Genomic DNA, 14,857 nt, shown 5'->3' on the forward strand with positions numbered 1-14,857 from the left:
GTAGAACTTAAAAACAAATGTTCAAATTCTCAAATCTTTCATAAGTCTTTCATAAAAAAGTACTTTTGATGTCAGAGACAGGAAAATGAATTACAAATGAACAACTTGAAAGAATAATAATGACTAAAAATAAAAATCATAATAAATAAATAAAAGCATGAAATAATTTCAAAATGCAATAGCTAAATTTCTTTGAACAAAAATTATGATTTCAAAAGCGTAGATGAAAATATACTCAAATTATAACATAAGATAGAAGATTGATTTCTTGCACTCTTCAGAGAATTTCTGTAAGACTATTAGTGGAGTGAGCAAGAGCAGAATAAGAAAAACTTGAACATGATTATTTACTTCAATATAAACAGTCGGTTTCTTTGGATTTCCAATTTATTTCTGAATAAAATAGTCCTATTTGTCGGTTTAGGTTAAAATGTACATTTTCCCTGTTAAAAATCGTAACAAGACCCCAGTTCCCCAAATAAAATCATTTTTTTTAAAATTAATTTCACAAAGTTAGGTATTATATTATTTAAATACACAAACCATTTGACAAGTTTGGTTTATAAAACTATATGACTTTGTACGACTTATAAAAAAATGATCCCAAGACAAAAAATCTCTTACCTTCCATGCATTCATTAACAGACTCGTAATCAGAATAAGTTCGTGTATCCGGTTTACCCGGCTGGACCAATAATATCGTGTGAGACTAAAATTAAGAGAGATAAATATCTATAAATCTAAAACAGTATAAAAGTATTTTAAATAAATTTACAATTTAATCCAAGTGTGAGCAAACAAAGTTTGCGCCTGAAAGTATCTTCAGGACTGGGGTAAGGTGGTACAACACCAGGGCAACTCATTGCAAAGGTGGAGCAAGCTACCAACACTCCTGTCTCAGTATCTCCTATAATACAAAACACATCTCCTTGCGGATATGTCTAATGTTATGCATTAAGGGAAGGGCCACTACCCAGACTAGTTTCGACCTTTATTGAGGTCGAATGGGAGTTCATGCCTTTCATCACTGGCCTCTTTAGATTTTAAAAAAAAAAGTTGTGCTGAGAGTCAGCTTGATAGTGAGAGAGGAGGAGAAAAGATAGAGTGGATAGTAGTAGATAGTTAAAAGAGGCCTCAGTCGATCTACTTGGCCTGACTTAAATGTCAGCACCAAGCAGATCTCCGACATTATCTCCCTCCATCCGTTCTTTTCAGCTTTCCCCGGTCAGTCACCTCTTCAGATGTCTGCCCGAGGAAAGTGGGGAAAAACAAATGAAAGAAGCACCACATGAAAAAGAGGAACCAGTAAATAACATTAAAAATTACATATAACAATTTGTAAGAAACTAGGTAAATTCTGAATTTTCAACCTGAATGACCAGTTTAATACTGAGAAGAGCGGGAGCAGAGCCTGGCCTGGGTGATGCAGCCCACAAGGAGCTGCACCGCCTCGGTGTAAGCCTTCGCAGCCCAGGTTCTCAGGATACCCCCTCCTGTGTGGAATAGACAGACCTTTTTTACAATAAAAATTCTAATCTGAAAGAGGACAAAAAGAAGAAAAAACAAACCAGAATTTTTTTTTTTTTTTTCTGCTCTGGCACAGATCGATACTAGGAGTCGACTGACTTGTTAGGCGAGGTTTAAATCCTCCTGCTGTCTATTGTTGTGGGTTTTAATGATGAGATCTGCTAATTTGTCTCCATGGACGTGGTTTAGCATGTAGAGGCCTCTGTGCAGTGCTAGTCCCACGTCGTCCTCTGCATCGATAAGACCGATGATCTTTTCAGGAGTGATTTCATCTATATTATCGACAAACACGTCGTTCCATTCTGCACTGACGACTCTTGGCCCGTTTTGTCCTGTGAGTATCAGTTGAATGTCTCCGAATGTTTCTATTGCTTTTCGTAGTCTCGCCGCCTCCTCGGGGAAATCTTTTAAGAGATGCAATATAGGTGCATTGGCCTTTGCATGAGGGAACTTTGTGGGTTCTGAAGTTGACTTTATATTTCCAACTTGTGCTGGACTTCCTTGTTTCGATTTTTTAATATTTACTTCTTCAGGGCTGGCTGGCCTCTTTTGTGTGGTTTCTGCATTGTTGATTTCCATATCTACTGCCTCCGTGTCCTCGTCTATTGTGACTGCAGTGATAGTTCCGTTTTGTTGGTGCTGCTGGTTATTTTCGGTTGCTACGTCTGTAGTGGCGGTTTGATCGGTGGCCAGTTCCTCCTGCCCTTCATCTCTCCTGGTTGCAGGCTTCTCCACTGGTGTACTTGGCAGTGTTTCGGAGGTGGCGGCATGATTCTTTGTTGTTCCCTCATGCGCGGCCTTCAGAGTGGAGAAATCATTTGGTTCTGCGCCAATAACATTTTGGGCTGTTGTTTCCGTGTTGGGCGTAATAGTGCCTCCCAATTTTTCGGCCAGATTTCTGTCCAGACAGGTGTCTATTTTATGGCTGTTAATGCCGCATTTTAGGCATGCCGATTGGCACTGTGCTAGTGTATGACCCGCTGTTAGGCAGTTCTTACACTTTAACTTCGGGCACTGGGCCCTGAGATGAGTCAGGGCTCCACATTTAAAACATTGCCTCTTTACTCCCGGGTAACTCACCATTACCCTGGCCGATCCGATCATTACAAAATTTGGAACTTCTGTTTTCATCGTTAACGAGAACGTGACTCCCCCCGACATCCATTCAGGGTAGTCAGCGTCTTTGCCTACTTGGACATCTCGTACGGTTCCCCATTTCGAAAAGACTTGATTAATTATGTCATTCCCTCCTTCTAGGTATTCCAGAGGGAATCGCTCTATTCTCATCTTTTTAGAGATGCTACCAACGACAAAAGGATGGCAAAGTTTCCCTTCACACTCAACCCCTTTGAGTAGTTTCTTCCTTGTTGTTGTATTTTTACAAACTACTTGATATCTGCCACCCCGATAGGGGGTAAAGCCAGAAATATTATCTGCCCCTACGCAGTCAATTAGCGCTTTCGCAAACGTCCTCTTGTGTACACTTGCGTCGATTTCGAACCCGAGGGTTCTTACTCTCGGTAGAGCCGAAGACATACTTCAAAAAAAAAAAAAAAAAAGGGAAGAGTAGACCCTTATACGATCCAAGTCCACAAAAAGACAGACCTGTAGAAAGGCCAAGCTTTCCCTGTTTGCAGATAAGAAAAACCTGTTAAACTTAGGTACAGGGGGAACACAAAGAACCAAAGAAAAAAAAAAAAAAAAAGACAAAGGGTTCTTACCAAGGCAGCAGGACTGTAATAGGAGCTCTCTCTCGAGGTCTGGAAACTGGAATCCAAGGCTGGGATACTTTCACTGCAGAGCTGGAACATGGAGCTTTCTCTTGGGGTCTCTTCAGTGGGAGCCAGGCCCAAGCTGATATACCACGCAGAAGCATTCGCAGGTCATCTCTACCTATAGGAGTTGCCAAATGGTGTGCCACCCTTTTTTTTATTAATAAATTACTCCAAGTGAAAAATAAACTTTCAACATCTTTCTCTAAATCCAGAGTAATTTATTAATAAAAAAAGGGTGGCACACCATTTGGCAACTCCTATAGGTAGAGATGACCTACGAATGCTTCTGCCTGGTATCTCAGCTTGGGCCTGGCTCCCACTGAAGAGACCTCAATAAAGGTCGAAACTAGTCTGGGTAGTGGCCCTTCCCTTAATGCATAACATTAGACATATCCGCAAGGAGATGTGTTTTGCATTATAGGAGATACTGAGACAGGAGTGTTGGTAGCTTGCTCCACCTTTGCAACGAGTTGCCCTGGTGTTGTACCACCTTACCCCAGTCCTGAAGATACTTTCAGGCGCAAACTTTGTTTGCTCACACTTGGATAAAGGATTAAACTAAATTTATTATACTCTAACCAAGTGAAAAATAAACTTTCAAAATTTACAATTTGAAAAATACAAGTCACTTCAATAAATCATAATGCTGATTTTGTAGTCAGTATCCTCGAAGATACCAAGAATATAAGTGGATTTGTTTTATAAAAAAATAAAATAAAAAATAAAAATAAATAAAACACAAATGACACAGTAACTATAGAGTAACTATAGCTTGGATCTACAGAATGTTTATAACAGTACTGATTATGTAGCAGAGCGAGTTCCTTAGTTTGCAGCATATAAAATTATATTTTATGAGAGGTTGTTCAAGAACATATTTTTGATATTAAAGAAAAAGTGGAATGGAAGGAATAGGAGATAAAGCCAAGGAAAGTGCTAACATCAGTGAGCCTATAACATTAAGGTGACTCTAGTATCAAGTAAAAAGTTTAGAAGATTGATATTTATATTCAGTTAATAGTGAACCAGAGAGGGAATAAAAGTTATGTAAGGGGTGAAACAGTTTGTACCCAGTTGTGATTGTAGGCATCTTTAATGCAGCAGTTTGTAGCAGGAATCACTTAGTGAAGTGAGTTATTTATTTTTAATATGAATCCTGCCCATGAAAGATTGCAAACTCATAGGACATTAGTAGTATTAATACATGTGCAAGGTGGATAAGGAATTTAGTTGGTGAATTAATGCAGACTGCTTATTTGGACAGGCTTTACTTGAATATGTATCAACTAGTTAGTTATGCACGTTCACTAATGCTAGCAATATCAGGAACAAAGGCAATAAATTTTTAAAGCTCGTAAATGATATGGGACCAAAAACTACTGGAATAAGTGAAACCTGACTAACAGCAGGTTATCCTCATGAACAGAATGCAAGGATAGATATGGTGTATTCAGGAAGGAAAGAGATGATGGGAGAGAGTACTGATAATAATTGCAGAGGAATCAAATTCAACCAGAGTAAAGATCACAAATGGTAGTATGAGTAACAATGAAATGGTTTGTGGCTATTTAGTGAAAGGCAGAAATTAAATTCAACATAGTTGGATGCTGTTACAACCAGTCATCTGAAGCAGTCAAATGAGAATGCTGTAGGTTCATGCATTGCACGTGACAGAACAAGACAATTAGATTTACCATAAACACTGGCATGGAGAACTTTGTGTAAAGTGTTAATACCACCTGTATGGTAACTTAGACGAAGCCAAGAGATGCAAAAAGGAGATGTCAGTGTCTGAGAAACATTTGCACTGGAGGGATGTGGATGAGGACTGGTCTTGAAACATTCTATGGGAAATAACTTTTTTTTTTTTTTTTTTTTTTTAATCTCATGTTTCTGGAACAGTAAACACTCAAAACTTTTACATCTGGGCTACAGAGAATACCTGTGCATTTCAACAAGTTCCCTTACATATGCTAAAGGTGACAGTATGAATAGGATTCACAGCCAAGTTCATTATTAGGCCATTTTATTTCTAGTCCTCACAACCCTAACTAATCACATCTTTATTCAACTTCCAGTGATGACCACTTGTTCTGGTCCCGTCAGCCAAGTGCTAAAACATTTACCCTACATCAATAATGTAAAACCCTTCAAGAAACTTAAATATTTCTATCATTATCATTATTATTATTTCGGGCGACTCCAGGAGTCCTTAGACTCATCAAGGGAGGCCCTAAACATCATGTCCACCCAACTATACGATTACATTCTCACAGTATCTATCATACCTTGTCTTGAACTCGTTCACCGTCATAGCACCCACAACAGACTCTGGCAGCTTATTCCACTCATTTACCACTCTAAAAGTAAAGAACCCAGCTCTAACACCCCTGCTAACCACACTCTTACCCAGCTTCCATAGGTGTCCCCTAGTTCTCCCACCACCAGTCCTGATCTCAAAAATATCCTCTGAATTAATCCTATAGAATCCCCTTTAGCAATTTGAATGTCTCAATCATATCTCCCCTCCTCCACCTATCAACTAGTTTCTGCAACCCACAAATCTTCAACCTGTTCTCATATGGTTCATTCCATAGACCTGTTATCATCTTAGTGACTCGCCTCTGGATCCTCTCCACCTCCTCCCCATCAAGAAGGAACCGAGGTGACCAAATCTGGGCACAGTAGTCGAGATGAGGTCTTATCAAGGCTCGGTACAAAGGTACAATAACTTGCTTGTCTCTGCTCGTCAAGGTATTTTTCAACAACCAAGTGAGTTGATGAGCTGATTTAGCTACTTTTACAGTGTGCCCCCTAAACTTCATCTCCCTATCCACCAACACTCCCAAGTCCCTGGCCTCATCAATCTCTTGGAGTACAGTTCCACCAATGTGGTATACTGCTGCTAATCTTTTCACCCCAAAATGCATAACCTTACATTTTGTCACATTAAATTGACATCCATTCTCCTTAGCCCAGAACTCCAATCTATCTAAGTCATCCTGCAAGACTTTGACATCTTCTGCATTCACTATTGCCCTACCCAACTTTGCATCATCAGCGAACAAATGAATTGTTCCACTTAGATCCTTCCCTATATCGTTAATGAACAGATTAAACAGCAGTGGTGCAAGAACAGAACCCTGCGGCACACCACTAGTCACAGGCCATCTTTTGGACTCTACTCCTGAATAAACTACTCTTTGATATCTCTCCATCAACCAACCACCTATCCACCTCACCAACCCTATATCCATTCCCATATGTTGTAGTTTACGGATTAGAATTCCATGTGGTATCCTGTCAAATGCCTTTGCCAGGTCCAGCAGTATCACTGTAAACCCATTTCCCTTATCCAGTTCAGCCGTCACCTTGTTATAAAACTTGAACAAGTTACTGAAGCATGATCTACCCTTCACAAAGCCATGCTGTCCCCTGTACAGTATCTCGTTTTCATCAATCCATTCCTGTATTTTTCCCTTGACTACTTTCTCTAAGACCTTGACAACGACTCCTGATATGCTGATCGGTCGGTAATTTGCAACCGTAGTCTTGGATCCTCCTTTATGCAGTGAAACTATTTTCCCCTCTTTCCACACCTTCGGGACTAAGCCAGACCTGAGACTCAGATTAAACAACATGGTCAAGGGCACTGATAATTCTTTAGCCGCTTCACGCAAGACCCGTGTCGGTATACCATCCAATCCCACAGATGTGTTCACATTAAGGTTTTGTAATAGACTAGTCACCTCCACTTCATTCATCACTATTCCCGTATAAACTAATGGTTCCTTCATTTTTTCAATGTCACCACCTGGATGATATGCTTTTGCAAAGTGCACGCTCAGTAACTCCACTATATCGAGTGATTCAGTGACCTCCTTACCATCGTTATTCCTTAAAATCATTTTACCGTGTACAGTTTTTTTCTTACTTGCAGCATATTGAAAGAACTGTTTTGGATTCTCTTTTGCTTGCAAAGCTAGTTTCCTTTCATAATCCGCTTTTGCTTTTTTTTTACCACACTCGTTACCTTTCTGGCCTGCACTTTATACCGTTCGTGTGCCTGCAGGTCACCCCTTTCTTTAAATTCCCTCAACAGTTGTTTCTTTTTTTGCAGCTCAAGCTTAATGGTGTTATTCATCCATTTAACCCCTACTTGTTTTACTATTCGGACCCTAGGTATACAATCAGCCATTACCTCCTGTAAATGCTCCTTGACCACTTCCCATGCTCTATCGACGTCCAGCCCTTGCAGTTGTACATGCCATGGCACTGATCCAAGCAATCTCTTAAGCTTGTCATACTTGCCAGCACGGTAATTCCACATATACCCTGTCTTAATCGAAATTTCCACACCTTTAGCCACCTCCCAGGTCAAGACCTTATGATCACTCTCACCAATAGGTGGCAACATGGTCATATTCATTACAGTCAAATTCTCAGATGCTATTACCAGGTCAAGCACTCTCACACCCCTAGTATTTTCAATTACATGCTGTCTCAGATAGTTATCCCTTAATAATTGAATATAATCCTTTTCCTTCCTCACATGTGTCCTCTCCTCCTTCCAATCAATGTTACCATAGTTGAAATCCCCCATAATAATTACCCTCCTTCCACTCATTTCATCAATTTCCCTATGCATACTATCTCCACCATCTATTCCATCACCTGTCCATCACATCCCCTCTTTTATCTCATATCAACTAACTTCTACAATTCACACTCCCTCAAATCTATCTTCATAGGGAACATTCCACAGACCACTCACCTCTGAATCTTCTCCACTGCTTCCACACTGCCAAAAAACCCAGGAGACCAGACTGGAGTACAGTAATCTAGATGTGGATATATCAAGATTATTATTAGACAAGCAGATTATTAGACAGATGATGAGAGAACTACAGAAAGTCGAGTGGCATTTAAAGGAACACAGGGAGAAAGTTCAGCAGCAAAATGGAAAACAAAGCATGGAATCAAGTAAGTTAATGCATAATAATAAAAATCTGGTAAGTAAAGTTGATTATAAAAAGAAGGGAAAGATGATGAGCTGGTTATAAAAAATTCAAGTTTTCAAGGTGCAAAAATGAAAAATATAATGCAAGCAATTCAAAAACAGAAAAGAAAAGTAAACGAGATTCTAATTGTAGCAGGCACTAACGACTTAACTAGCAACAAGTTCAGTATGAGAGAGGACATGAAAGAGTTGGAAGAGCTGAGAGTGAAGATTGAGAAAGTGAAATAGTAAGTATATTACCTCAATATGATAAAAATGAATTAAAAAGAAGGGCTATAATGATAAATGATTTGATGCATAGGTTGTGTTGAAGAAATGGATGCGAGTTTTCGGATGTGGGGAGTGAGTTTGAGGAAAGATTAGATTTATACAAGAGGGACTGCCTACACTTAAATGCATTTGGCACGAGGAGTGAGAAAATTATTAACTGATATAAGAGCTGACACAGAGAGTGAGGAAAATTGAATTCCGATGGGTTGTGAGAATTTGTGTGTGAGAGTGACAATTTAGGTAACTGTATTAATGATGGGAATGGTTATTATTAAGGAAATTATTATTATTAAGGAAATGATTATGACGAGAGAACGATTCTATGCTTGTCCAGTTCTGACCTATCAAGAATGTGTAACGATATCTTGTCTGCATAAGCAAGGAACTAGATAAGAACAGAGATCTGCAAGTTGTCTGTGTCATGCAAACCACAGACAAGTGTATGCAAAAGACCACGCAGGTAATTTATGTCTATACACAAAATGATAGGGGTATCAGAAACAAAGGAATAGAGTCTGTTGCCTTGGTTAACATATTGAGACCTCATGTTGTAGGCATTAGTGAGACTTGGCTATCAGAAGCAGACGTACTAACTCTCATCGAGTGCAAAGAGTATATTTTTAGGAGGATAGGAGAGGAGGGGGGGGGGATCATGCTGGTAATGATATCAGATGACTTGAATCCAGTAATCCAGTTAGAGTTGAGACCTATCACTACAATACTAGTAGCAATGAGTTTGAAGCGATCTGGTGTGAGGTGGAGCCTACCAAGATTAAATACACAGTGTGGTGTTGTTACAGACCTGGTGGATTGGTTGATGAAGACATGCATCAACAAATGAATATGATGGATAGCTATGAAATTGCACGAAAAGAATGAAATTTATTGAGGTGTTGCAAGACAACTCCCTAAAGTAGCATGTGACAGAAGGAACCCTAGGTCAAAACGTGTTGAATCTGATTAAAGTGTCAGAGGGACTTTCTGTTAAAGACATAACTATTCTGCCTCCGGTTAGCGACAGTGATCATGTGGTACTCACTTGGGAAGAGTGGCTAAGTTTGTGAATGTTCCATTCAGAAAAGGTTACATGCTGAACTATAAAGCAGAAAATTATGACCACCTAAGAGGTACGCTGGGTTCTGTGCCATGGTATCAGTTATTGGTGGGAAAGATATCAGTGCATGGGAAGTGTTTAAAAAATACTTAAATGATGCGATATCAAATGTATCCCTAGAGTTCAAAGAATAAATAGAGGAGTGCAATGGATGTATTCTAATTAAGCAAGATTTTGGTAAGAAAAAGATGATGTGGAAGGAATATGTGCATAAGGATGATGTCAGTGATAATTATAAGCAGCCGGCCCAGAAGAGTCAAGTGTTGTACGGAAAGCTAAGTCCAAGTATAAAAAGAAACTGGCTCTGCAAGTTAAAGATAACACAAAAGAATTCTGTTGTTATATTGCAACTAAAAGAAAGAATGAATTTGAAAGAATAACTACTGAATGCAGATGGTATGCAGGTGACTGCAGAAGTTATTGTTCAACTAATGAACAATATGTGCATGTTTTCAACATGAGTTCCCTCATGTGGATGAGGAGGAAGTACTAGAGCATGGTAACTGTGGTTCCCCTGATAGCAACAGCTGTAGCTCATTTTGTGTTAACTTCATCAAGTGATTCTAACTTGCAGTTTTTGCTGTTTATTAAGTGGATCTGCAGAAGAAAGAAACTGTAGAATCAGGAAAGGGCACTATCTGGTTGAATTATGTCCATACACTAGATGTCTGCAGTCATTTAGGGGTGTGTGAGTGCTTTTTATCACTGTGAAAACAGTCCTCCTGACAGCTGGAGAAATAGAACTGTTAGATATCAGTTACCTATGCTCAGGTTTATTAATTCATGAAGTTTGGGGATATGGCATGAATCTGCCAATATTTGTGGCTTGGTTACCAAAATTGGCAGTCCCCTAATTTACAATAATAGGTTCAAATCCCACGAAGGGCACAAGTGGATGCTTGTGTTTGTATTTCAGTGGAAGGTGAATTTCATCACCTGGTATGAGATTACCATCCCACTTACTGGAGACCTGAAAGAGCTCGAAAAAGTTCCATGTTTGGTCTCTAGCACAATGTTTTTGGATTATTACTATTAGTACTATGTTTGGGAAATTCATTTTCCAGAATTAACACTCATCCTATGATCACTTCTACAAGCTGTCACTTATCTGGTGACATCCATCAAAAACCATTATCTCTTTATCCAACCTATCTTTAAAAAAGGGACATAAAAGTTTGCCAAACTATCAAACTACTGCTTTCACCTCAATCAACTACTGCTTTCACCTCAACTTCTTCACAACTTGGTGGCCTACCAATTGTTCTTCTTCTTGCCATTTTTTTTATAACCATTTCTGGTTATAGGCCTTCCAGATTTTTCTCCATATTTGTTTGTCAGAGGCTTCCTGATGCTGACATTCCCCAGTCACTTCCACTAGATCATCCTTCCACCTTCTCTCTCTAGTTGTTCAAGCATTCATTTTCCTTTATATCCATCCATCATTTCTCATCTATGCAATATGTCCTACTCTCTTCATTTTAATGCTAAAATCTTTTCTTCTATATCCAACATTCTTTTCTCTTATATTCATTTCTTATGTTTTCTGGAATGAGATTCCCATCCCACTTACTGGAGACCTGAAAGAGCTCGAAAAAGTTCCATGTTTGGTCTCTAGCACAAGGTTTTTGGATTATTACTACTTTGGATGGTATACCAGCTCGTGTCGCATGTGAAGGGGCTAAAGAATTGTCAGCATCCTTGACCATTTTGTTAAATTTGAGTCTTGGGTCTGGGTTAGTCCCAAGGGGTGGAAAGAGGGGAAAATAGTTCCACTGCATAAAGGAGGCTCCAAGACTGCTGTTGTAAATTACCGACCGATTAGCTTAGCATATCAGGAATCGTTGTCAAGGTCTTGGAGAAAATAGTCGAGGAAAATACAGGATTGGATAGATGAAAATGGGATACTGTATGGGGGGACAGCATGGTTTTGTGAAGGGTAGATCATGCCTCAGTAACTTGCTCACGTTTTATAACACAGTGACGGATGAACTGGATAAGGGTAATGGGTTTACAGTGATTCTACTGGACCCTACTAAGGCCTTTGACAGGATATCACATGGAATTCTAATCAGTAAACTGCAGCATATGGGGATGGATATAGAGTTGGTGAGATGGATAGGAGGGTGGTTGATGGAGAGATATCAGAGATTCGTTTATTCAGGAGTAGAGTCCAAGAGATGGCCTGTGACTAGTGGTGTGCCGCAGGGTTCTGTTCTTGGACCACTACTGTTCAATTTGTTCATTAACGATATAGGAAAGGTGCACAGGATGTCAAAATTTTGCAGGATGATTTGGATAGTTTGGAGGACTGGGCTAAGGAGAATGGATGTCAATTTAATGTGGCAAAATGTAAGGTTATGCATTTTGGGGTGAAAAGATTAGCAGCAGTATATCACATTGGTGGAACTGTACTCCAGGAGATTGACGAGGCCAGGGATTTGGTAGTGTTGGTGGATAGCGAGTTGAAGTTTAGGAGGCACATCACAAAAGTGGCTAAATCAGCTCATCAAATCACTTGGCTGCTGAAAAATACTTTAAGAAGCAGAGACAAAGAGGTTATTGTTTCTCTATATCAAGCCTTGATAAGACCCTATCTAGACTACTGTGCCCAGATATGGGTGCCAGGGTTTCTTCTTGATGGAGAGGATCCAGAGACGAGTGACCAAGATGATAGCAGGTCTATGGAATGAACCTTATGAGAACATGTTGAAGATGTGTGGGTTGCAGAAATTGGTTGATTGGCATACATGAGTGGAATAAGCTGCAAGTCTGTTGTGGGTGCACTGACTGTGAATAAGTTCAAGGCGAGGTATGATAGATACTGTGAATGTCAAATAGTTGTTCTTGACATCATGTTAGTGCTTCCCTCAATGAGTCTAAAGGACTCCTTGGAGTTGCACATAATAATAATAATAATATGTTGTCTTGAAGTCTGATGTTTAGCATGGCTCTCTCTCTCTCTTTGCTCAGTTTTTCCTCATTCTGTTTAGTATTTGCTTTGTTACTTCCCATGTCTCTGATCCATATGTCATAATGAAATGACAAAGGATGAAAAACTTGACTATTTTCTGGTCTTATTTTACTACACAGGAATATTTTCAGTTCTCCAAAAGCCACCCAACTTACTTGAATTTTTTTTTTATTTCCTAACAAATGATTCTTTTTCTTAACATAAAAGTTCTTCCAAGATATACATATTCTTGTTCTTTTTCCCTGCCTATTGTTACCTTCTGTTGTTATCTATCCTCCTTCAATATTTGTCATTTTAGTTTTTTCACAGTTTAGGTATAATCTTACTTTATTTGATACTGTAATTCATTCATCATTTCTACAGTATCAGCAGTGTATTTTTATCATTAATATCAGGACAGGATATCACATGGAACTGTTACACTAACTACAACAAATGGGGATGGAAATGAAACTGGTGATATGAATAAAAGAGTGACTGATATACTAGTTTTTTTTTGAGATACCAAAAAAAAAAAAAAAACTAGTATATAGAGGAGCAGAATCTAGGGGGAAGGCAGGTGACTAATGTGCTGTGGGGCTCTGTGCTTGGACCACAACTGTTTAATTTATACATATGTGATATAGGAAATAATTTGAAGGAATATATTCAGTTGTTTGTTGATGATACAAAGATTACAAGCTGTGTACCACACTGAAGGAACTTTAATCTTGGAAATTAATGAAGACAGGGATTTGAGGATAGTAGTAGATAGAGTTGAAGTTTAGAGGGCATATTGTTAAAGTAGTCAGGGTACCTCATAGGATTACTTGGTTTTAAAAGAACTCACTAACAAGCAGAGATAAGGGAGTTATCATTTCTCCTTATAAAGCCTTAATATGACCCAAATTTGAATTACTGTGCTAATTTGGATTAAGTCGTCTGGCCACCTTGGTTTCTTGGGGATGAGGAAATGGTGGATAGGATTCAGAAGCAAGTAACGGTGAATGGTTTGTGGAATGCTTCCTATGAAGACAGATTGAGGGTTTGTGGATTGCAAAAGTTGATTGGGGGGAAAAAAAGGGAGGAAGGGGATTAAAGGGTTTTATAGGATTGGTACAGGGGAAATGTTTCAGAACTTGACTGGAGGGGCCAGAACAAGAGGCTATCCCTGGAAGTTGAGCAAGAGTGTGATTAGCAAGGGCATGAAGACCAAAATTTTTCATTTGGAAGGTGGTGAATGAATAGAATTGCCTGAGTCAGTTGTGAGTGCTTTGTTAATGGTTTCAAGGAGAGGAACGACAGTATTATGCTGATAGTTTGGATCTCCCACAATGAGTCTCAGAACTCCATGGAGTGTTCATGCAATAATATGAATTCCTTTGTCACTGCAATCTGGTTCACTCAAGGCATATTCTAATAGTGCACTGAATAATTTAGGTGAAATAGTATCTCCCTGGGGGAACCCATTTATTTGAAATGGACTGCTGTGTCCATATACAAACAATTGTTTTGGAATATATTTTGTTTATAAGGTGTATATAATTCTGGCTTACTTCTTGTTTCGTATTAGGATTGCTTGTTTTTCAACTAAATCAAAGTATAGTACAGTACAGTCTTCAATAGTTTTCTACAGTTTTATAGTGCTACTAGCATCCTCTTTTTCAGACACAATAACTAAAACTCAACGGCACTTATGGGAACCGACCCTGACAATCATCTCGTGCAATATAGAGGACCTCTCCTCTGTAAAAGAAGATCTTATTGCAAAAATGTGATATTTTATGTCTACAGGAGACACACAAAGGACCTCAAACAAGCCAGACCTAAAATTGCTGAAATGAAGCTCAAAAGAAATACAACATGAAAAATATGGAGATACTACGGAATCTGGGAGAAAAGGCAACAGAGTGGTTGTCAGAATTTTTCAACTTTTGTTGGAAATTTGCAAATACCTAGTACATGGAGGCAAACGAAAGAAATACTATCCTGAAACTGGGTAAACCTGCTGAGGATCCAAAGAGCTACATGCCTATAGCTCTCCTATGCACAACACTGAAGCTGTATGAGAGGTTAATCTTAAACAGACGAAGTCCAGAAATAGAGAAAGTGCTGATAAAAAAACAGGCAAGATTTAGACCAGGAAGATCATGCACTGGATAAGTTTATTGAGGATGGCTTTGAAAGGGGGTTAGCAACAG

General features: G+C 39.0%; 1 protein-coding gene across 1 annotated transcript in view; it reads right to left on the reverse strand.

Annotated features, from left to right (window-relative positions):
- The window catches only part of e(r) (enhancer of rudimentary), a 101,325-nt gene that overhangs the window by 64,580 nt on the left and 21,888 nt on the right, over positions 1 to 14,857 (reverse strand). Inside the window, exon 2 of the mRNA XM_090407263.1 lies at positions 625 to 709. Within this exon, the coding sequence (XP_090263389.1) occupies positions 625 to 709 (85 nt within the window). The remainder of the gene's footprint in view (positions 1 to 624; positions 710 to 14,857) is intronic.

This window comes from Typopeltis vanoorti, chromosome 17, assembly GCF_054136105.1.
Source record: "Typopeltis vanoorti isolate ZY-2024b chromosome 17, IOZ_Tvanoo_1.0, whole genome shotgun sequence".
NCBI lineage: Eukaryota > Metazoa > Arthropoda > Arachnida > Uropygi > Thelyphonidae > Typopeltis > Typopeltis vanoorti.